The 21,693-nt window shown below is 41.6% G+C and overlaps 1 protein-coding gene across 1 annotated transcript in view; it reads left to right on the top strand.

The window, feature by feature from the left end:
- The first annotated feature begins 476 nt into the window (after positions 1 to 476).
- Positions 477 to 21,693, top strand: part of UBE2J1 (ubiquitin conjugating enzyme E2 J1) — a 28,060-nt gene continuing 6,843 nt past the window's right edge. Inside the window, exons 1-6 of the mRNA XM_071548740.1 lie at positions 477 to 608; positions 11,731 to 11,804; positions 13,482 to 13,613; positions 14,513 to 14,597; positions 15,955 to 16,060; positions 18,063 to 18,192. Of these exons, the coding sequence (XP_071404841.1) occupies positions 578 to 608; positions 11,731 to 11,804; positions 13,482 to 13,613; positions 14,513 to 14,597; positions 15,955 to 16,060; positions 18,063 to 18,192 (558 nt within the window). The 5' untranslated portion in view covers positions 477 to 577. The remainder of the gene's footprint in view (positions 609 to 11,730; positions 11,805 to 13,481; positions 13,614 to 14,512; positions 14,598 to 15,954; positions 16,061 to 18,062; positions 18,193 to 21,693) is intronic.

Raw genomic sequence — 21,693 nt, 5'->3', positions numbered from 1 at the left:
TGCTACTAAGCCTTATGGTACAGTTAGGTCTCTTGGACCGGTGTGCGCTGGATCTTTGGGGCCTTGGAAGCCCTTTTCCTAAGTCCCCAGTTTACAAACCCATCCTGAGCACCTCATCCCATCTGCTCTGTGGGTGGGAGCTGAGACGAGCCGGGTACACAGAGGGGGCACGGTCGCCCGTGCAGACCTCGGGGCAGACCTGCGGCACAGCCGCCCCCGCAGCCCCTGCCCTGCCTGTGCCCCCAGTCCGTGCCCTGCCGGCCCTGCCCACGCCCTCCCGCTGCCCCCAGCCCGTGCCTTGCCGGTCAGGCCCGTGCCCTCAGCGCATGCCGTGCCGGCCCTGCCCGTGCCCTGCTGCCCCAACCCGTGCCCTCTCGCTGCTCCCGGCCGCCGCGGCGGCCCCGGGCCCGGGCCGGAGGGCGGTGCCGGCGCGGAGGTGCCTCCCCCCACGGTCACGCCGCCGCTGCCACGTCAGGGGAGTTTCCCGAAGCGAGGCGGGCTGGGCTGGGCCGGGCCCGGCCTTCCTCCTCCGCCCCCTGTCCCGGCCACCGCAGCCGCTGCGCAGGAACGAGCTGCCATGGAGGCCCGGTACAACCTCAAGAGCCCGGGTAGGCGGCGGGGCCGGGCGGGGGCTGTGCCGTACGGGCTCCGGGCCGATGCGGCCGAGTCGGGGAGCCGGGGCCGAGGGGAGGGCCAGGGGTCGCGGCGGAGGGGCCGGACAGGGCACGGGCTGGGCCTGCCGCACCGCGAAGGTGGCGGCGTTCAGGCGGAGGCCGGGCCGGGTCTGTGCTCCTTCGCACTGCAGTGGCGGTGAAACCTCCCTCCGAGCTTAAGTCGGTTCAGAACAGGGCCGGGTCTGTGTGTGTGTCTGTATGCCCCGTGTGTGTGTCTGTATGCCCCGTGTGTGTGTCTGTATGCCCCGTATGTGTGTCTCTATGCCCGCGCGTTTTTTGCTGGTTCGTGGAAATACACCTTTGTACCCTTCGTCAGATGCGAATGGCTGCTGTGCCCTGTTCTCCCGGCATCGCCTCCTGCCCCAGGAGGTGCGGGATTGCCAATAGTCAGTGTGGCCTTAGTTCATTGGGTCGAAGCGTTTCCGTACAGGCTGTGTTTACTCGTGTGTGTGTTTGTTCACATATTTGATTTGACATATTTCAGGGTTTAAATTTATGCCTATAACTCCTATCCTTTTCAATCCTTTAAGTGAGACGGGTGCCTCAAAGTATGTGACTGATGCCATGAGAAACAGTGCTGAAAGGGAAGGTTTTTCTTCCTCGGAGAGGGAGTAGAGGGCAGGTTGAGCCCCTCCTGTGTGGCTGTGTTGGAGCTCTGACCGCCTGTGCCCGGGCATCATTCACCTCCTGGGAGCTGCTGGCACAGCCGGAGGGAGGGAGGCCTGACGCTGCTGCAGCAGCAAAACCTCTGCCAAGCTTGTAAGGGCTCTTTGGGTTTGCTTGTCGGTCGCTGTCTTGTCCCTGCTTTCCTCTAATCTGGTTTTAAGTAGGCGTTATCAGCCTCACGTTATTGTGGTGAATGGTGGTTTTATTCTTTAGTCATGTCTGGAAGCACTGCGAGGTGGGGAGAAACTGAGTGCTATGATGACTTGTACCACACAAACGTCAATAACAGGCTTGTTTACAAATATGCCTGAGGTGGATGATGTATCTGTTGTACCTTACCCTCACACCCAAGTTGCATAACTGAGAGATAAGAAGGATCACTAAGCAAACTATGAACTTGTGTAAGTTTAAAATATCAGGAGGGGATACTTTTTTTTTTAGGACAATATGCTGGATATGTGGCATATGTGACTTTGCAAGGCCACACAAACATGCTTACAAGTTGTGGATTGCCACGTCATTGGAAACTGTGCTTGTGTGCTGTATGACGAGCACCTGAGGTCTTGGCGGAGAGGACAAATACTTGTGGTTAAATTTAGAAATGTTCTTCCTCTCTGTTGTTACTAGTCCCTCTTATTTTCCAAACTACCTGTACTAAAATTGATTTTCAGCACCCATGCTGTTCCATAGCAAAATGAACTTGGCAAACATGAATGATTTGTACAATGGGTCAATATTACTTCCCAAATAAAACATGCTGTGTAACATAGTAATATACTAAGCTATTTCTTTAAATATAGATGCTTAAAGTCTCTGAGTGATACAAATAACTTTTCTAATCCGTAAAATAGGATTTAAAATATTGATAGTATGTGTTAAATCTGTCATTAAAACAGATGGGCAAAAATGTATTAAATAAATAGCAAAAAATATTTAAAATAAATATTGTTTCTTCAGCAGTTATTGTCCATTAAAATGAGTTGACTGTAATTATGTCTAGGATTGTTTTTAGTGTGGCACTTTACTTGCTAACCAGAGAGATAAGCATATGCAATTACTTAGTATTTTTGTGTATGTTTTACAAAGTTCTATCTTGTTACAGTTACATGTGCAGTTTAATGACGGTATCGTATATTTGCCATTTGACTGAGGCCTTGAGATGGAACTGCAGAGTATTCTGACATTAAGATGGTTTCAATTCATGTAAATGCACTAAAAATACATTAAAATTTCCATCGTATTTTCTGTTTCAAGTGGTTGTGTCATCTGAGGACTAAAGGGATTATTTTGATAACTAAGGCTTCAGAATTAGTAGCTGTCCTTGTGGCTGTTGTTGTTGCTTTGCCTTGAACAGAGGAAGACTCAAGCTGCTAACCTTTAGGTCAGCTTTAAGGATTTGGAATGTGCTATCTTGAGAAAGAGTGGAAAGAGTAATCGTTTTGTACCTGTACAAGAGGTTCCTCCTGTTGAAATCTGCCTTTGGACTTGAGCAAACTGTGCAAACGTTGACTTCTGTCTGCTCAGTAGTTCTAAAGAGGGCAAACACTACTTAACCATTTTAGGATAAATTATTTTAATGATTATAGTAGACTTTAGCTGAAATATCATAGAGGAAAATATATTTTATGTAGGAGAATATTCTTAAAAGAAACTTGTGCTTTTACTGATCTTCATTTTAAGCCAAATTCTGCTGTGTAGCTATGACAGGAGTTGAAGTTCATTGGTGGTTGAACATGGATCCCTCTTCTGTGAGTGGGTGTGCTAGACCAGACTGATGAATGAATCATAGAATCATAGAATTGATTGGGTTGGAAAAGACCTCCGAGATCATCTAGTCCAACCCTTGGTCCAACTACAGTCCATTTACCAGATCATGGCACTCAGTGCCATGTCCAGTCTCAGTTTAAAAACCTCCAGGGATGGGGAATCCACCCCCTCTCTGGGCAGGCCATTCCAATGCCTGATTACTCTCTCTGGAAAGAATTTTTTTCTGATCTCCAACTTCAATTTCCCCTGGCAGAGCTTGAGCCCGTGCCCCCTTGTCCTATTGCTGAGTGCCGGGGAGAAGAGACCAACTCCCACCTGGCTAGAACTTCCCTTCAAGTAGTTCTAGATAGTGATGAGGTCACCTCTGAGCCTCCTCTTCTCCAGGCTAAACAACCCCAGCTCCCTCAGCCTCTCCCCATAGGACTTGTGCTCCAGTCCCTTCACCAGCCTTGTTGCTCTTCTCTGGACCCGCTCCAGCACCTCAATATCCTTTCTGAACTGAGAGGCCCAGAACTGAACACAGTACTCAAGGTGTGGCCTCACCAACGCAGAGTGCAGGGGAAGGATCACTGCCCTGGTCCTGCTGGCCACACTATTTTTGATACAGGATGGGGATCAGTTTGGCTCTCTAAGTGCCGTGCTTTTTGTATGCTTTCAATCAGACCACGTAAAAAGCAGTATTGCTGCACAGCTTCGTCCTGCTGCTGATTGCTCCTGGGCAATGTGTTCATCCTCTTTCCTTATCCTGGTTTCTATGTCTATATGATTTCATCCCAACATATCTAAAAGATGGTAACTCTCCACAACACAAAGCCAGTTGTCCCCTGCACACGGCGTGTCTGTCCATGAGAGCAGCACAGCTGGTGTTCTGTCATGTCTCTGCCGTGGGTACACCCCACAGCCACTGCACATCTGGGCATGGCCAAGCTGTTGCTGGCTTCTGTCAGACACCCTTTTTAAGGGCAAGGAGCTTTAGGGGCATTCACCTGATGCTGTCATCTCACACAGCCTATGAACTTGGGTTTCCTTTGTAATTCCTTCCCCAAAAGACCATTAATTTTGGAAGGGAAGAAATTTCACACTCCACGCTTCGAGCTTCTTTGTATTGCTCCAGTAATGCAAAGCTTTGTAAGCTGTTGCTTCATATTTTTGTGTGTATTTTTGGCACTTGTAAAAGGGCAAGTTATTTTCTGTCTTAGGATTTCAAAATGGATTAGTCAATGTATATCAGCCTGCTACCATATGGCTGATAAACCTCTTGCAGCAATATTAAAGCTCAGCTGACTAAAGCACAGACTTCATCCCCTTCATGCCTCAGGAACATCCCTGTTTTCTGAAATTTATAAGACAGCTACTTGGAATAATCTCTTTTTTTTTTTTCTCCCAGGAGTTGTGACCCTTAGCCTGCTTCAAGATCAGACACCAAATCTTGTAATCTCTGTAGTGACAGTCTCTCTCTTCCACATAGGCTGTTACCAGGTGCTGGAGCAGGTATTATTACAGACACTTGAGGAATTATGAACAGCTGCTTACAGTGCCTTATACAGAGCCCACGAACAACAGTGCTTTTTAATTTTGTTTTGGGCAGGATTTGTTTTGTTGTCAACCTTATCGAGAGTTTGATTAGCGAGGGCACTGAGGGCCCGGGGAGGGCATGTGGAGGGAGGCGTGGCACGTGTGGCCTGCACTGGTTGCACAGGGGCCGTGCTTTGAGATCTTGGACACACAGAGAACACAACAATACCGAGATTGTGATCCTCTTGGGGGTCATTTTCACTACATTTGCTGCCTTTCCTAGAAGCTGTACTTCTTTCTCCACTCCCCAGTTTGCACTTGCACTTTTGTTCCTTGCCAACAAGTTAGCGTCAGTTCTTTGTTAATAAAACACCTCAGTAGCTACTAAGCTGCTTAGTACCTTATGTGTATGGAATAAAGGTAGATTGTTTAAAAATAAAAGTTGACCAGATGTTAAAAATGTATTAAGGCTGAAGACATTGTTTGATCTTGGCACGTTCAACAAGCACCTTACATTGGGTAAGTTTTATCTCCCTTTGTGTTGACTGAGCAGTTGGTTTGAACTGTAACTACAAGAAGAGTACTGTACTTCCTGCTGCCCTGAGGGTTGGCTGTGTCTGAGGGTGAGAGGAAAGCAAGACTGGACTATTTAAAAGTATTCTTTTTTTGTATAGTTGTTTGTACTTTAACTGCTTGGGGTCCCCACTGAGAGGAACTCAGGTCCTGGGAATTCAGAGTCCAGAGTGCTCTCCTTTACACCACGGGACTGCCCTACCGATTCCGTCACATCTCGGATGCTCAGCAGGGTCAGCCCCGGTCAGTACCGGGTGCTGTGACAGTCCCGAGGACTTCCCTGTCACTGTCCAAGCTCGCTCGGCCATGGCAGATGGACCTCAGGACTTAAACGGTGGGGCCAGTTCTGCGCATGCTGTGCCTCACCTAAAAAATCCACCGTGCAGGCTGGAAGGGCACACCCACGTGGGGAGAGCCCTTCCCAAATCTGCGTTCGCCAAGTCTGGCCATACGTACTTTATATGAGTACAGGAGGTTTGTGGATCTTGTGAAAGCTTGTACATGAGACTGTGAAGATGCAAAGCAGCTATTCAGGGTTTTGAGAAAGGATGTTTCTGAGACCTTGAGGATAGAAAGCAGCTGGCCTGTTTCTTGGCAAATGGTGTTTCCATTTGTTTTGTAGCAGAAGTCCAGGGATTTTATTTTGGATGGATACAACTGGGATGTGTTTGTTTGGGCCTTTTTTAATGAAGAAAAGTCAGGCATCTGGGTCCTGGTAAAACTTTTAGTTGTAGTCTTGATTCCAAATTAAGTGACTATAAACTGCTATGTAATTTTTTATGAAAATATAGCCATGTTTTGTGAAATGACATATAAATCTATGTACAGAAACTCAAAAATCTAAAGACAGATGTGAACTTGGAAAGGTAAGATGGGGGCAAAATGAATAAACAGAAGGAATACAGGGTTAGAGAAGAGCACTAAGTGATGTGGAGCTCACTTGAAAATGTGGTAACTCAGTTTTATTTCTAGAGTAGATGCCATTTAACACTATTCTGCAAAAGGATTGTATGGATATTTCAGAGTACTTGTCTCAAGTCCCCGTTTTCAGTCTTCTATTGCTTTTAGTTCACTAATGATCACATATCATTTGCAGGTTTTAAGCTGTCCAGGAGAATCACATCCACAAGGAGCAGGTGACACAGTGACCTCGTGGCAGTGTACAGGTTGTTGTGAACCTGATAAGAGTCACTGCATGTTTGATTTAATAAACTGTCCTCTAGAGAGCACAACACTACTTGAAAAGATACCGCTCTCCTATCAAAGAGCTGTTGTAAAAGTGTTTTGCAACTCTCCAGTCTGTTATGACTCTTCAAATATGTTTTCTTGCATACTTTAGTGACCACATCAGTTAAAGTGATTTTTTTGGACTAAAAATGTCAAAGCTCATCAAGTGTTGTCGGCTTACCAGAAATGCTGTGTACAAAACCTAATCCTTACTTTTTTTTTATGGAGAATCCAGTTGTTGTCCAGTTATTTTTTGTCTCTTGTCCAGTGGTATAAAGGAGAGCACTCCAGACTCCAAATCCCAAGGACCTGAGTTCGAGTCTCAGTGGGACCATCCCCTGGCAGTTCAATGCCTCCCTGCCATCCCATCCCGTCACATCTGGGATGCTCAGCAGGGTCAGCCCCGGTCAGTACCGGGTGCTGTGACAGTCCCGAGGACTTCCCTGTCACTGTCCAAGCTCGCTCGGCCGTGGCACATGGACCTCAGGACTTAAACGGTGGGGCCAGTTCTGCGCACACTGGGCCTTAACTAAAAAATCCACTGTGCAGGCTGGAAGGCCATGTGGGGAGAGCCCTGCCCAAATCTGCGTTCGACAAGTCTAGCCATATATATAAATTTTTTTTTTCCTTACATGAAATTTAAACATACCTTTAGTAAATGGGATTTTCGTTTGCATGTCAGCACTGGCAGTTTGTGTTGGTGGGTTCTCAGGAGCTTTGGACTGCCATGAGGGCTGGTGGTGGTGATTCAGCAGGTGACTGCGCTGTGAGCTCTGAGGTCACCTGGTGCTTACACCAGCCATGGGTCAGGCACTCTTGGCTCAGTGGTCAGATATAGAAGGAAGAGTCAAAAAAAGCCAGCTGGATTTAAAAAGACCCTCCCAAAATGTCATCCATGACATACATGTCATCTAATTGAAGGGCCTTGATGGTTTTCTCAAAATGATTGTGAGGTTTCAGTTTTTTCATTTTTCTAAAATCACTAATTTTATTCCTAATTGTAGACAGTGATATCATTAATGGACAAGCACATAATGAAGATGACTTGTATTTTACTAATAGCTTAAGTGGACTGAGAAGTTATAAAAGTTTCTCTGGGTTGAAAGGTTTTGTAAGAGTGTTACTTTCATTGAAAAACTTATATTTGAGAAGTAAATTTCCATCCTTACTGGTCAGCAGAGCCATGGGAAAAAATTACTACTTCTGTGTTTCTGCAGAGTAGAACTCTAAATCTTGCTTAAAATGAAGAAAAACATACTAATAGCAGCTATTTTAAAAAGTATTTGCTGAAGCAGTAAAAGCTGTCAGGTTCTCTTACTCCTTTTTCCCCAGATCAGATAAGTCAACTAGATAGGTTAAGAGATCTCTAGCTGTATTCTAGCTGCTTTGGGTTCCTTTATTTATTTATTTATTGTGTATTTTCTTTTTTAATCATTCTTTTTCAATGGCTCCAGTCCATTTGAGGAAGATTCTGTCATACACAACCATTTTTTTTCCCCTAAAAAAGATGAAATATTTTACTAAGGGAAAACCACTCATGTTCAAATCCTGTCATCTCTTTAAGCAGCAATACTGACATTCTTGAAGGCTGAGCACTTGCATTTTCTGTATGCAGAAGTTTCCCAGCCACAAGGTGCAGACTTGTCTAGTTGGGCACCATAGCAGAAGTACTGGAATGTGACCTCAAGATATATCCAAGACAAGCAGTTGTGGAAACAGCAGTGTCAGGATAAATTAAAGGAAGTGATAATAAAAGTGAGATTTGACCAGGACAGAGTTTTCGACAGAAGTAAACCTGCAAATCAAACGTGCATACTTTGTGCAAATTTTGCTTATTAATTATTCTACTACTGCTCAATCCTAAAGCAAACTGGTGGCTTTAAATTTGATTCTCAGATTTTAATATCCATGTTTTGCTTTTCAGAAGAATTTGATAATTTCAGTGTAATACAAGAGGCAGATTGTCATGCAGAGCCTCACCTGTAGCAGCCACTCTTTCATTTCCTTCCCAGAGAGGTAGAGAACTCCCCACTTCTGAGTGGGAACTCTCATTTGCCTCTGGTGTTAGTCCAGACACTAAATTTCCTCAAGACTTCATTTTGATGAACATTATGATAAAGTGTTGGTGAGTGTACCTGTGAAAGCGTGGCTGTTTTTCATGCTGATGGTCACGTCACTTTAAAAAATAGGGTGATTATTTTGTGTCTAAAACCTGTCTTTTACAAACTAAATGTCTTAATGTGATTTTTTTTTTGCTGAATTAGTGATACTCTTTGACTTTACTGACAGTTTGCAATGTTTTATTTTGAATGGGCCCAAATAATTCTCATTTTTCGTAATTGCCAAACATTTACTCAGATGATTCAGTGTTACTTTAAGTGGATCGAAATACCATATTCTGCATCAAAACTCTTTTTAATGAAGTTTGAATAAGAATGTCATGTACTTGTTGCAGGCAGACTTTGTGAATTTTGTTTGTTTCTTCCATCACAGTTTTCAGTAGCCAAAGAAGGGACTGTGTTTATGAATACTACAGCAATGCTTAAGAGAAACGATTTAATGCTTTCTTCACTGAATCACAGGCTCTCAGAATGAACCTTTATCGCTTCAGGCTTTTCCTGCAGTCCATCAGTTGGCATTTTTCAGCAATGTGGAGGGAACCACAGAATGTTTTTGTTTGGAAGGGATCTTTAAAGATGATCTAGTCCAGCATCCCTGCCACAGGCAGGGACACTTTCAACTAGATCACAGCTCAAAGCTCCATCAGACTTCACCTTCAGCATTTTCAGGGATGAGGCATCCACAGCTTCTCTGGGCAACCTGTTTCAGTGCCTCACCACACTCACCAGAGTTCCTTCCATTTGTCGAGTGTAAACCTACTGTCTTTGAGCTTAAAGTCATTGCCCTGTGTCCTGTTGCTGCAGGCTGTAGTAGAAAGTTTCTGTCTTTCTTGCAGGTACCTTCTAGGTATTGAAGGTCTCCCTGCAGCCTTCTCTTCTCCAGGCTGAGCAACCCCATCTCTCAGCATTTTTCGTATACATGAGCTTCTCAGAGTCATAGAAAGGTTTGGGTTGAAGGGACGTTAAAATTATCTGGCTCCACCCCCCCTGCCATGAGCAGGGACACCTTTCAGTAGACCAGCAGTGGGGATCCTCAGCTTCTCTGGGCAACTTAATCCAGTGCCTCACCCCCCTCTCAACAAAGAGCTTCCTTGTAATATCCAATTTAAACCTATGGTTTTTCAGTTTGAAGCCATTCCCTCTTGTCCTGTCACTACATACTCTTGTAAGAAAGTCCCTCTCCGTCTTTCTTGCAGGCTCCCTTCAGGTACTCAAAGGCTGCAAATTAGGTCACCTGATATATTAAGATATACTAGCTTGCTTAATAATGAAAACTTCTTGCAAGCAAATTATCTCTGCGATATACAAAAGCTAAATTATATTTTGCTGTATTTCATGCCCCACGAGTGGAATAATATTTTGTTCTAGTAGTTTCCGCTCAGTGAACATGGGTGACTGCACATGATGCTGATATGGGGGACTGTATTTCTTGTCTGTTTTGGTCCCTTGTCTGGGAAGTCTCAGAAAAGGTGGTCTGCCTTGTCCATGACTATTCTGTCTTCGTTAGGCTTTGCTACATACATTCTCATTTTTTTCATGGGTACCCTTTTGCTTCACCGGATGTTCAGTCCTGAGTCAGCTCATCGTTTGCATGCCACTCTTCTTCTGAATGCAAAGTGTCCAGACTTGTTGGCTGTGAGGCAGTGCTGGGTCTGAAGCTTTTTCTGGTCCAGACTGGTTTTCTCATTCCCTGCTAATGAATTGGTAAACCTTAATGAAGGTGAAAGAGGCAAACTGTTATTCAGTGGAGCCTGAATGCTGCTGCCTGTGACGTGACCTGGTGGGCTCCGCAGGGTGTTTGATTGACACCTCCCCCTGGAAGCAGCGTAATTGGGACAACTGGAAGCTGCAAATTTCCACATAGTCTGTTTTCCTTTTGGGTTGTAATAAGTGAAATTCTTAAAAGTTTGAACTGTTGTCTGTAGTTGTCAAGAAGTGTGAAGGAGGAAAAGAACTTTTCACAGTAGATTGAAATGAAATTCCTCTGTGGGAAGGCTTGAGTAGCTTTCTTCACAGCATCATGAGGGTGAATAAAGCCCTGGCATCTGAGCATGCTACAAAGCCTGCAGTCATCTGGTGATATGAGACTTTGTAAATCAAGGAACTGCAGTTGATTTTCACTGTATCTTAATGTTTACACTGTAAGGAAATTTGAGCAGTGTTTCTCCTCTGTGGTTAGATAATTACATGAGTGGCAGGGACATCCAAGGTTTGAATTGAGCATGAAGGGTGGATGAGGGTATCCTGTTCCTATGTTGCTGCTTAAAGAGGTAGCTGGTGTTTGCACTTTTTCCTGTATGTAGGAGGGAGGAAGAACTTTCTACCTAACCTTATTCATGAGTTGGCATCCTTGAAATTCTTGTCTGCAGTTCTTATGTTTAGTCTGTTCTTCAGTTTGGCTATTTTTTATTAGGCATTGATGTATGATGCACATGAGGGCACCTGGCAGGACAAGCGAGGTAATGGAACTTACTAAAGGGGCTGGGAAAAGGAGATGCGGAAGACACAGATCATGCTGATATTTCTGAATTAGAAGACTAGAGAGCGTTACTAATGACTATCCTGAATTTAGGATAGAAGAATACCTATGTGTCCACACTCAGTAGCAGTTTCAAACTGCAAAGGCCCTGGATAAATTTTTCTGGCCAGGCAAATGTGTTTTCAAATATAAAACTTCATCTTCTCTTACTGTTGATGTGTTGGTTTCTCTCAAATTGTAGTGTGACCTTCTTTTCAACAACTATGGTAGTAGTCATGTAACTGTTGTGGGAGGTGTCAGGATAAAGCTTTTCAGCAGTTGTTTAAAGATTCACATGATGTCCTTTATCATAAAATGTGGAGGTTGTTAGTCTTGTACATCTTGTAGTATGAAACTCTGTTAATGACATAAATGTTTTTCCTCATGTCTTTGGTGCAATTATTAATATAAAACTACTTTAGTCAGTGTTCGCTGTTGAGAAACTCTGTGACCATGCAACATATTTTTCATAACTTTATGCTTATATAACTCATTTAAGATTTATTCATCATGAGTAGTTAGTATTGTGTTTTGAATTGTGAACTCTAGTGAAGAAGCTGGAATATGCTGAAAAAGATTAGTTGGCTGAAAGGAGTGAAACGTTCATGTATTTTTGTATGCATTGCATATTAATCTACTTTCTTAATTTTCATGTCTTTCTTCTTTTCAGCTGTCAAACGTTTGATGAAAGAGGCTGCGGAACTGAAGGATCCTACAGATCACTATCATGCTCAGCCTTTGGAGGTTTGTTTCCCTATATGTTTGCAAGAACTTTTAATTAGGCAGCATTACTCATATATGCTCTTATTAATACGTACCTCTCTGTAATGCATATGTATTTAAAATGTCCCTATTTAAATGCTAGCAGACATTTCTTTTTTTCCATATGATGGAAATCAACAGCAGAATTCCACCTCAATGGTATTGTTGCTCCAGGTTGTTAGTGAAAGTGCACAATAATGGGTTAACATCACACCTGAGCAGTTTTGTAGCATGAGTATGTTTTTCCCCTCTCTCTTTCCTGACACTACTTAAATACATAATATAAAGTTAAGCTTTTTACACCCAGACCTGACATCTGACTCAGCTGCTGAGTTGTTCAGTGAAACACTTAACCCTCGGTGATCCCTGGGGGTTTGCTCTTTTGCATTAAAAAAATACCCTGTGAAAAATGTGAAGGAGTGCTATTCTGGATGCATTGCAAGAGGCATAGACTTCACTTAAGCAGTAGATCCTAGAAGTCCTCCTAACACTCAGTTACGTTTTTGGGCTGAGAGGACAATAATGTTCTGCTGGTTAGATGCTTAAACAGAAGTCCCTTCTGATTTCACAGCATTAATTAAAAAAGGCAGTGCTCTGTGGTATTCATTTGGGAGGTTTGATTTATCTGTTCACAGAAATTGTGTAACATGCTTAACTTGCTTACATAACAGTGCATGTTCCTAGGTGCTATAAAATATACCTTATCAACTCTTTTTTTTCTGTACCATGTGTTTCCCTTTCCTGTAATGAAATGTAGAGTTTAATTCACTGTTACTTGTAATTTATTTGAAGGTGTTATTTCTGGGTTAGAACAGTGACTTGCTGGGAAGAGAACAGTGGTAGATGAAAGGAAATGCTGGAAATGTTGACAGCTGCCTCCCATACTTGAAAAAATTGTAACTAGGTGGACACTCATAATGCTGTCATACCAGGGCTCAGCATGAGTTGAGAGATCTCACTCACTGACAGCAAGCCTCGTTTGGACTCCTGTCCTTACAGTAGGAGTTGTTGTGCTTGTGAATGCTTGGGAAGTTGTGGGCAGCACGAGTTGTCATACACAAAGCCAAACTCAGAACCCCAAAGAAATAGTGTTTAAAGTTATTTGTATGTCTAGTGAAAATAATACATATTTCAAAATGTTCCTGTTGTGCAGCACAGCACAGCAGCTGTTTCAAGATTGTTAGTGGAGAAGCAAAAGAGGTGAGAATTCCTTGTGGTGTGAGTCAAGTCCTTGTGGTGACCTGGGCATGGAAGGGGTTCTGGGGAAATTGTCATTAACATCCTTTCTTGGTGTAGGTCTCCCCATGGTTCTCCAGAAATTATTGTTTACTGAGGCAAAGATCCATTTTTTTTTAATTGACTCAGTTTTCCATCTGTCAGGTAATAAAACTCTTGTCATCATTGATACAGCTAGAGTGAGGACTTTAGATAATGATTTTGAGGGTTTCAGTCAAGTCGTATAAGCAAATTGCCAGAAAGCTACAATATTTTATCCTTAGTGCCGTGTTGGTTCTCTTAACCCTCCATTTGATTTTGACTTCATCTTCTGCAGTGGGCCATTTCTGTAGCCTGTCCTTGTTCAAGAAAACGGGGTTTAGTTGTCTATTTGTGTGACAAACTTCTTTTTTTTCCCTTCTTCCATTCATGGGGACATTTTAGGATAATCTGTTTGAATGGCACTTCACCGTTAGAGGCCCTCCAGATTCAGATTTTGATGGAGGGATTTATCATGGGCGAATAGTGCTGCCACCTGAGTATCCCATGAAACCCCCCAGCATCATTTTGCTGACAGTAAGTAAGCGTGCTTGTTACTTTTTCCTTTTTACACCATCCATTTAACCAGGGGCAGTCCTGTGGTGTAAAGGAGAGCACTCCAGACTCCAAATCCCAAGGACCTGAGTTCAAGACTCAGTGGGGACCGTCCCCTGGCAGTTCAATGCCTCCCTGCCATCCCATTCCCTCACATCTCGGATGCTCAGCAGGGTCAGCCCCGGTTAGTACCGGGTGCTGTGACAGTCCCGAGGACTTCCCTGTCACTGTCCAAGCTCACTCAGCCATGGCAGATGGACCTCAGGACTTAAACGGTGGGGCCAGTTCTGCGCACGCTGTGCCTCACCTACAACATCCACTGCACAGGCTGGAAGGGCACGTGGGGAGAGCCCTGCCCAAATCTGCGTTCGCCAAGTCTGGCCATACATGTTTAACCATAGTGTCAGAGAGAGATTCTTGGTGTTTAACATAATGTTATTTTTGTAAGAAAGATGACAAAGTGCAGTTCATGCTGTCAAAGACCAGCAGTCTTCCAGGGTGGCTTTGGTAATCCGTAATTACATGAAGCTTTGCACCCAATGAATGGAAGCTTTTTCTCCGAGAGAAATCACATTGCTGATGTGATTGTTTAACCTTCTGTTCTTTCCGTGGGCCCTCTTGGTTTCTGTTGGAAACATTGCTCAGATGTAGGCAGATCTGTAGTTCAGGGCAAAGACCCTCCTTTGTGCATAGTTTTGTAGAAGGTTTTCTTCATGCACTAGTAGAATCAGATGTTATAATGCTAATTTTGTGACGTTGACAGTAATATAATTATGTATTATTAGCATAGAATTTTTTTAATCCTGATTTTTACAACTTGTACCAAAACCCAAGAGTTCTCTTCCAACATGTTTTACTGTGACCTTCCTCTTCCTTTGAAGGCCAATGGCAGGTTTGAAGTGGGGAAGAAAATTTGTTTAAGCATCTCAGGGCATCATCCTGAAACATGGCAGCCTTCCTGGAGCAGTAAGTAACAATTATTTGGAAAATGTTACCTCCATTGAGCAACTTGATCTTTAAATAGAAAAAAACTCTCACAAAGTGTGTTCATAGTGGAAAAGGAGATATTTTGAGGCATAAAAGGATGGAAGAATTTGAGAAATGTGAGGTCCTCAAAGAATGACATAGGAGGATTTGGGAATGGTATTAAATAAATGCAGGGTTGAAAGAGTTGGAGAAACTGAGGGGTGATGGTGACCTCTTCCTTATGTGACTGCACAAGCATTACAAATTCTCAGACTACTTACAATATTCTTTGTGGAGTTTTTTTATAAATCCTATTACTTTACCCCATTTTGTGCTATCACTAAAACCAGCTTGAATATTAATAGAGGGGAGTTGCTAATTTTAATGCTGTAGTTCTGGACACTGAAGAGAACAGACAATGTGGTCTGAGTTCACAATAACTGACTGTTTTCTACCTTTATTTTTTTAAATCTTACCACAGAAATTGAGAGTTGGCACAATTAATCCAAGGCAGTATTTTTGTTTATTTAATTTTAATTTTGCTGAGTACAGTGCATCCCTTATTTCTTTGTATATCAGTTTCATTTGTAAAATATGTTGATAAGATTTTAGGAATTTTCTAGCAGATCACTTTTCAAGTTTTGTGAAGTCTCTTATGCTTTTTTAAAGAGTAGAAAATACAGTGTTTCTAAGTAGAAATTATTAATATCCTATCTATATTTTGTGGTACTTATATTCATGTGATATTTAGTAAAGTGTCTTAAATTCTTAAATTTTGTGATTATGTAAAATGAAATTCAAGTATAGATATTGTCAAAAGAGATGTTTCAGATGACAGTTCTGTTACAAGCAGTTACTAGTATTTGAGTTCCTTCCTCATAATGGTGACATAAAAGGAACAAATTCTGCTGCATAAAAGAAAACCACTGAGCTTGTGTGCATTAAATTACAGAATGCATTTCTAATAGAAAACATGCACAAAAAGAAGAATGTCCTACGAACCATCTTCTCTCCCTTACTTATATGTTAGTTCTGCCTAACCTTTTTATTTTCAGGACCTATTTTTATAGTCTGAAACTCTAGTCATTATATTGATGCAATGTTTTTGTGACAACTTACCTTTTGTTTGCTGTGTTGGCTGATGACTTTACCTTTGTTTACAATATGACATTAAAAAAAAATTAAGAAAGCCTTACCATCTACCAAAAACCCCCAGTGCTGCTTTTATGAAATGCAGACTGCTCCTTTTGACAAAATGAAGTTTTGCAATCAGAATTGCAACTTTTCTGAGTGTAGAATGAGATGACATAACAGTTGTTTCTGCCAGCTTGTTTATATCTCTGTGTTTCCATTTTAGTAAGAACAGCTTTACTGGCCATTATAGGATTTATGCCAACCAAAGGTGAAGGGGCAATAGGATCTCTGGATTATACACCAGAAGAAAGGAGAGCTCTTGCGAAGAAGTAAGCACTAACTTTGTTGCTGTAGGTACATATATGTGCACTTGCTCTTAGGGTAATGCACTGAGTAGAAAGTAAGCCCCTTCAGTCTATTCTGTTGCATTTATTCCAAATATAAAACAAGTTCAATGCCTTGTCTGTGTACTGTTTTTTTCTCTGAATATTGTGCAGATTGGAACTTAGTCAAACAAAGTACTGTGAGAGGGCTGTGTTCCCTTCAGCTTGGTGTGGTCACAGTAGAGGTTTGTCTGAAATTCAGGCTTGGAGCTGTAATTAACATTGTGATGCAGGAGTAATTACAGCATGGAAGGAAAAGGAATATGAGGGAATTGATATTCAGTGTGGGAGAAAACAACCAAAATCATGATGTATCATTGCTCTTAAGTAAATAATAACGAGAAAATGACAAAATTCTGAAGCGCTGTTCCTGAACGATCATCAGAAAATTAACTTAAGGTTAGATTTGTGATTACGATGAAATGATTAGCTTAGTGGACAAAGGAAAAGCAACGGATGTTATTTGTAGGGACTTTAGCAAGGCTTTTGACATTCTCCCTTACCATCCTCACTCCTGCAGTACAGCCTAGGTAAGTGAGGACAGTAAGGGGGATTAGGAAATGGCTGAGCTGCCTGGCCCCAAGGATTGTGATAAGCAAGATGAAGTCCAGCTGCAGGCTAATTACTACTGGTATGGTCCAGGGTCAGTATTGGGGCCAGTGCTCTTCAGTGTCATAAATGACCTGGATGCTGGCACAGAGTGTTTTCCTCAGCAAGTTGGCAGGTGATACAAAACTGGGAGGAGTGGCTGATAACACCAGGAGGTTGTGCTGCCATCCAGAAGAGCCTCAGTGGGCTGGAGGAATGTCACCAAGTTCAACAAAAAAGAGCCCAGTCCTGCCCTGGGGAGGAGTAGCACCAGCTGACTAGCTGGAAAAGAGCTTGGAAGGGGGAGAACCTGGAGTTCTTGGCAGACACCAAGCTGACTGAGACAGCAGTGTACCCTTGTAGCAAAGAATGCTAATGGTATCCTGGATATCACTGAGTTCCAAATGGTAACTAATATGTTATTTTGCAAGCAGATGTGAGTTTATTGTGCCTGTACTCTGAGCTATTCGGAGCTGCAGCTTTCCTGTTAGCATGGCACTGAGTCAAGCTAGTAAGCCCTGCTGAGAGGTAGGGTTAGTGGGTTGGTCTCAGTACTGTGCTGGCAAGGTTGTGTGGTTTCTCACTGGCTTGGAGAGCTGCCTGCAGTGTGCCCTATAGACAAAATTATGTGTGTGAGAGAGGGAAGGTAATGCTGTCCAAGGAGCTGAAATTCCTGGATTTGAGGTGCAAACTCTTGGGTCCAATATAATATTTGTAATAGTAGTTAGATTATTATAGAATCATATAATCAGTTGGGTTGGAAAAGACCTCCGAGATCGTCAAGTCCAACCCTTGGTCCAACTCCAGTCCATTTACCAGATCATGGCACTCAGTGCCACGTCCAATCTGCGTTTAAAAACCTCCAGGGATGGTGAATCCACCCCCTCTCTGGGCAGCCCATTCCAGTGCCTGATTACTCTCTCTGGAAAGAATTTTTTTCTGATCTCCAACTTAAATTTCCCCTGGCAGAGCTTGAGCCCGTGCCCCCTTGTCCTATTACTGAGTGCCTGGGAGTAATTATAGTTTATAATTATAATTTATAATTGTATTATAATTATACTAAATAATTTTAATTTGCTATAGATATAAGTTTTTAAGTTGTAAGAAACTCTTAATAAAGTATAAATAATAGTCATAGGTCAGTCCATTGTTAATACTTTCCTAAATGACATGAGGGAATATATGTTTGTAGTACAGATAATTTTCAATGTATTTTTTCAAGACAGTGGGAAGTACTTCTAAGCTACTGGTCTTGCCATCACTTGTCTTTCTATGGATTGTTTTGCAAATAGTTTATTTAAACAAACACGCAAGAACATTGTGAGAACATGCTATTCTGAGCTATGTCATTTGTGGCCAGGTCACAAGACTTCTGTTGTGAAATGTGTGGCACATCCATGAAGACAGCCCTCTTACCACTAACATCTGGAAGCGTGTCAAGCCAAGCGGACAAGGAGGCTAAAGAACTTGCCAGACAAATTAGCTTCAAGGTGAAGTCACTGTTTAAACTTTTATCTCTCTTGTATAGAATTAAAAAAAACATTGAGGAAAAACTTGTAAATCGCAGAAACATTCATCCTGTCAGAAAACCTTCATCAGTTGCTTCTTTTTTTAGTACAGTCTGAAAGAGAAAAATAAGAGTGGATCTCTTGCAATTTGCCAGTAAAGGAAATGTGCATCTCAAGCACTGATTGATTAATTTTAATTTTGGTAGTGACAACTGTGGTAAAAACTGCCTATTGTTGCTTTTAATTCCACATTTTCAGACACTTATGACTTTTATTAAATTCTCCAGAACTAGTCTTATCATAGAAGTGTTAGGAAAATTTGGGCAAAGCTAACCTGAATTTTTTTCCTTTGTGATTTTTTTTCTCCTTTTGGCTTATGGAAGGAATAAAACATATTGCTACTGAAAAATGGTTGCAAATTCTTTTGAACTACTCTACTTCTATCTGAAGATACTGAAAGTTGAAATCTGGTATGGAAGTTGCTGTGACCGAAAAATGTGTTCTCTAGCTTGTGTTTCAGTGAAAGCAAGGTTTGTTTAGACAAATACATTTCTTAGAGAATTGCATGTCTTGCATGCACAGTGTTGTTTTTCACTGGGTTTTCCACTAAACTCTTAAATCAGCCACTAAGGAAGACTGCTGTGCATGAGGTCAGGGAACTACAGTGAAATACACCATGACAGTGTGGCAGCACACATCCTCACTAAGGTCAGGGATGCTGATATGTACCCCTTTATCACCAGTCTTCTCCTAACACTCTCCCAAGGACTACTTTCACTTTTTTGTGTGCTGTGAAATTAAAGATTGCCTTCTACTGCCAGTTTGCTGAACCTGCATATTCCTGTGCCATCTTGTTGGCGTGGTTGGGTCTGTGTGTAATAATGCTTGTGAAAATCTCAAAATATTTTACAAAGATGAGGGAATACAGGGTAAAGCTTAGATACTTGGAGAAGCAATGGATTGCCTGCTCCTGGCTTTTTTACAATATATAATAGTTAAAAAGTGTAGGATGGATTTTTACTAAAGAACTGCTAATCTTCATCAGAGAAATTCTAGAAATATCAGAGCTTCTTGTTTTTTGGAAAGAACTCGTAACTTGTATTTCATATCTTTTTAAGTTCTAAAATGAAGGATTTAGGAACATCAGTCTTTAAAGAATATTGGTGCTTTCCATGTATCCATAACTTAACACCACCTTCTAAGGACAAGCACTTATCAATTGAAAAATGAACAAAACCTTCAGGTTTCTACAGCTTTTTACAATCCATTGTGGTGGTTTTTTACAAGGTAAATCAGTTCTGTCCTCTGGTTGTGCTCTTCTTCCCTTCTCAAATATAATTTTAGGGATTGGGGTTTTTTAAGGTTCCTACTTCTCTGTTTAGCTTAACTTTCTTATTGTTTGTTTGTTAAATGCCAGACTGAGGTATTAAATTGGTCTATTTGTAGTAAAATAATGGTATGAATCCCCCATAGAAGGGAATACAGAAGTTTTTAATCATCTGGATACATTCCATGTCAATTTATAGGATAAGATTTAATATCAGATTGCTGATCAAGTGTGTAATTTGAGTCTCTCTCTACTGGCAAATATACTAGCAACCTCTGCATTAGCTTCATCAAAGAAGGGATTTCCTAATTTTTTCTAGATGATCCTGGGGTTATGAGAAGTTGTTTCATACCAGCTTTAAGCAAAATAGTAACTTTTAAAAGACCCACTATGGTATTGAGAATGTATTCAGGAGGGGAAAAAATCCACCAACACATTTTCTTATTACAGTCTCCAGCTCCTGTGACCCTCCACCTTTGTTCCTGTCTGCTCCAATGGAAAAGTGTATTTTTATCAGCTTTATATTGACTTGCAAATTGTTTTCTGCATTGTATATACTGTAAATTCTGTTTTGCCTAAAAAATACCAACAGGAAAGATAGATGATTAATAGCACTAATAGCATATGTACCACTGTAAAACCGTATGATTTACCTACATGGTGCCATCACAAGGTGTATCTTACAGTAAAATTAATTCTCCATTCACCCTCATTATGTTTAAATATGTTGGTCATCTTTCCTTGATGTCTGTGTTCCTTCCAGCTTTTCTGGAAGTAGAGGTAAGGGCTGGAGTAAAGAGAGACAAGGCGACAAAAAAGACACTTCATTTTTGGGAACTTTCAAGTGTCATTTTTTTGAATGTTAGTCTGAATTCAGGTACTAGACTTGGTGTTTTTATAAACTAAAGTAATTCAAATGCATGTTGTGTACTGTATGTGCTTTATAGAGATTAACAGTAAAGATGAAATACGTTCATATTGGAAAAAGCAGAAGTATGAAAAGCAGTGGTCACAGGTTCCAGGGGAGGATCTTAAAATTGGAATATAGGAAAACAAAATTCACCCTGGAGCTTGTCAAATGCTGGAGCAGGTTACCCAGAGGCTGTGGAATCTCCAGCTTTGAAGATCTACTCAAAACTTGACTGGGTATGACTCTAGTGGGAGTTGGACCAGGTGACATCTAGAGGTCCATTCCAGTCTAAATTATTCATAGTTCTGTGATGCTTTGTTGATGATCCATATCTGAGTCATAACTTAACCTGTCTAATATTAGAATTCATAATTGTCAAGCGCAAAGGGAAAGGAGTGTTGTCAGATTGTTTTCAGATCTCAAATTCATCTTCAGATTGTTTTGTTGACTTATTTTTTGGATTCTCCCAAGATAATACACATCCAGAAACAGGGAATTTAATTTCCTCACACAAAATAGTATCATGAAAGAATATTATATTGTGATCTTACGATCTTGTTATCACCATAACTGGTTGGTTCCTAATACATGGTTTGTATTTTTTACTGCTACTACCACCACTACTTATATCTGCATTTGAAAACAGTAACTAGGTTCCTAATTGTCATCTTTAGATTAAATGGAGATCTAGATACATGAAGTGGGAGGTCTCTTGCTTACTGATAAAAATTGATCTGGTCATGACTTTTTTTTTTGGACATGTATGAACTTTAAAGTATTTCCGTTCAGCACTATGATGCTGTGTCCTTTTCCATTCCCAGGAGATTTTTGCAGGTATATACTGGTTTTCGTGTTCTACATGTCGCTACTGATCTGTTGTCGCTAATTTCCAAAAGCATTAAGCCTAAATTCTGGGAAATAATGCCTTGTAAACATCGTATAAATGTGTATGAAAGCAGTATTATAAGGACTGGTAATTCTTCTTTTGCTCTGTTTATGTTGAAATTTAAATACTGGAAACTGGTATAGATGCTTGGCCCAGTGTAGTGTCATGTATATGTGCCCACTCTGGCTGTGAGTCAACTCTGTACCAGAACCAGTATAGTCACATTAAAGCAGCACTCACCAAAGGTGAGTTAGTCCTGCAGATGAACAGGCAGTATTAGTTTGTTTGTAGCAACAGTAGTCAGCATTGTCTTAAGGACATGAAAAACAGAAGTTTCAAAAAATGGCATTATTTCTGGCA

This window comes from Pithys albifrons, chromosome 2 (genome assembly GCF_047495875.1).
Source record: "Pithys albifrons albifrons isolate INPA30051 chromosome 2, PitAlb_v1, whole genome shotgun sequence".
Taxonomy (NCBI): Eukaryota; Metazoa; Chordata; class Aves; order Passeriformes; family Thamnophilidae; genus Pithys; species Pithys albifrons.
Note: the sequence above shows the minus strand (reverse complement) of the source record. Positions and strands in the feature narration are given on the sequence as shown.